This window comes from Sardina pilchardus, chromosome 24 (genome assembly GCF_963854185.1).
Source record: "Sardina pilchardus chromosome 24, fSarPil1.1, whole genome shotgun sequence".
In the NCBI taxonomy this organism is placed as follows: Eukaryota; Metazoa; Chordata; class Actinopteri; order Clupeiformes; family Clupeidae; genus Sardina; species Sardina pilchardus.
The window spans coordinates 28,357,164-28,359,663 of NC_085017.1; the positions used below are offsets into that span (position 1 = coordinate 28,357,164).

The 2,500-nt window shown below is 50.0% G+C and overlaps 1 protein-coding gene across 1 annotated transcript in view; it reads left to right on the plus strand.

Annotated features, from left to right (window-relative positions):
- Nucleotides 1–2,500, plus strand: part of bzw2 (basic leucine zipper and W2 domains 2) — a 20,907-nt gene that overhangs the window by 7,702 nt on the left and 10,705 nt on the right. Inside the window, exons 3-4 of the mRNA XM_062529303.1 lie at nucleotides 349–525; nucleotides 2,371–2,474. Coding sequence (XP_062385287.1) covers nucleotides 349–525; nucleotides 2,371–2,474 — 281 coding nt within the window. The remainder of the gene's footprint in view (nucleotides 1–348; nucleotides 526–2,370; nucleotides 2,475–2,500) is intronic.

A 2,500-nucleotide genomic window follows, 5' to 3' on the forward strand; every position in this document is an offset into this window, starting at 1 on the left:
CTTCCCCCTCTTCCTCCTCTTCCTCCTCCTCCTCCCTCCTCCTCCTCTCTTCCCCCTCTTCCTCCTCCTTCTCCCATTCCACCTCCTCCTCTCCTCCTCCCTCTTCCTCCTCTCTTCCCCCTCTTCCTCCTCCTTCTCCCATTCCACCTCCTCCTCTCCTCCTCCTCTCTTCCTCCTCCTCCTCCTCCCCCTCCTCCTCCTCCTCTCTTCCCCCTCTTCCTCCTCCTCTCTTCCCCCCTTCCTCCTCCTTTTCCCATTCCACCTCCTCATCTCCTCCTCCTCTCTTCCTCCTCCTCCTCCTCTCATCCTCCTCTTCCTCCCCCTCCTCCTCCTCCTCCTCCTCCGCAGATGAAAAGGAGAAGTTTGAGCCCACGGTGTTCCGAGACACGATTGTGCTGGGCCTCAACGAGTCTGGAGGGGACCTGGAGGCTGTAGCCAAGTTCCTGGATTCCAACGGCTCACGCCTGGACTACCGTCGCTATGCCGACACGCTGTTTGACATCCTCATTGCAGGGAGCATGCTCGGTGAGACTGGAGCGGACGTGTGTGGGTGTGTGTGGATGTGTGTGTGTGTGTGCGTGTGTGGTTGTGGGTGTGCATGTGTCTGTGTGTGTGTGTGTCTGTAGCAAACTAATCTAACTCATACACACATACATACGAACACGCACAACCACACACACACACACACACACACACACACGGACACACGGACACACCCCTCTGCCCTACTTGAAAGCATACCTGAACTTAGAAGCACACACACACACACACACACACACACACACACACACATACTGTATGTACATACATACACAAGGATACATGTGCAGAATGAGGTACACCAGACTGTCAGCAGAGGAACCAAACCCAACCAGAACAGAGAACAGACAGAAGAACACTCAGAGAACACACAGAAGAACACTCAGAGAACACACAGAAGAACACTCAGAGAACAGACAGAAGAACACTCAGAGAACAGACAGAGCACTGATGGAGAACACAGAAGAACACAGAGGGAACCGAGAAAAGACAGAGAAGTCATCTGGAAATCATGATAAAGAACAAAGGGATGAGACTAGGAATAGAGGAGAGGAAGAGAAGAGTGCTAGAGAGCAGAGGAGGACAGGAAAGGAGAGAGGAGAGGAGAAAGATAGAGAAGAGGGAGAGAGAGAAAGAAAGAGAGGGGAGGAGAAAGAGAGAGAAGAGGAGGAGAGGAGAGGAGAGGAGGGAGGAGAGGAGAAAGATAGAGAAGAGGGAGAGAGAGAAAGAGAGGAGAGGGAGGAGAGGAGAAAGAAAGAGGAGAGAAGGAGGGAGGAGAGTACTAGAGAGTAGAGGAGAAAGATAGAGAAGAGGGAGAGGAGAGGAAAGAGGAGAGTACTGGAGAGGAGAAAGATAGAGAAGAGGGAGAGAGAGAGGAGAAGAAGGAGAGGAGAAAGAGAGAGGGAGGAGAGGAAAGAGGAGAGAGGGGCAGTGAAGTGTCTGTAAGGAGCCCAGTGAGTCACTCAGCATCAGTAACCAGAATTAATCTGCAGCTAAGCCTTCACCTCACACCTCTCTCTCACACACACACACACACACACACACACACACACTCACACTCGGACAGACAAGACTACATTTAGCCTATGAGTCACACCAGTTCTCGAATACACTGTTTGTACACACACACACACACACACACACACATTAAGCAATATTCTTAACATGCATAGACAGCAATTGCAATGTATTTGTGTGTGTGTGTGTGTGTGTGTGTGTGTGTGTGTGTGTGTGTGTGTGTGTGTGTGTGTGTGTGTGTGTGTGTGTGTGTGTGTGTGTGTGACCTCTGTGACTGACACTCTTGCATATATGCATGTACAAATGTTGCATACTCTTTAGAAACAATGCATCTCCTCGCACACATTACACACACACACACACACACACACGCACACACACACACACAGAGGTTCTACTCCACAGACTTAATCTGTCTAATATTAGTTCACTTTCAGCGGTGGGGGGAGGGACAGTCTGTGTCGAGTCGAGTCTTGGTCAGCCCAATTACTGCTAAATGGCTTACACATAACCTACACATAGCCTACTCCTCACACACACACACACACATACACACACAGTCTACACAAAGCTCTTTCTTTCTCTCTCCCTCTCTCTATCTTTCTCACACACACACACGCATGCACTTATAGACTGGCTCTGGACTTGACCCTTAGGCCTTAGTGATGGAGTGTTTGCTATTGTGGTGGGTCTACTTGGCTAGCCTATAGCTTGTGTATACAGTATGTTAGCGCATAGTGTGTGTGCATACTCTGCATTTATGTGTGTGTTTTGTTTGTATGTGACCTTTGACCTCATATTCCATTGCTGCAGCACCTGGTGGAACACGTATCGATGACGGGGACAAGACCAAGGTGACCAAACACTGTGTGTTCACTGTGGAGGAGAGCCATGCTGCTCTCCGCAGCTATGCTCAGGTATGTGGAGCCACACTGCTGTCTCA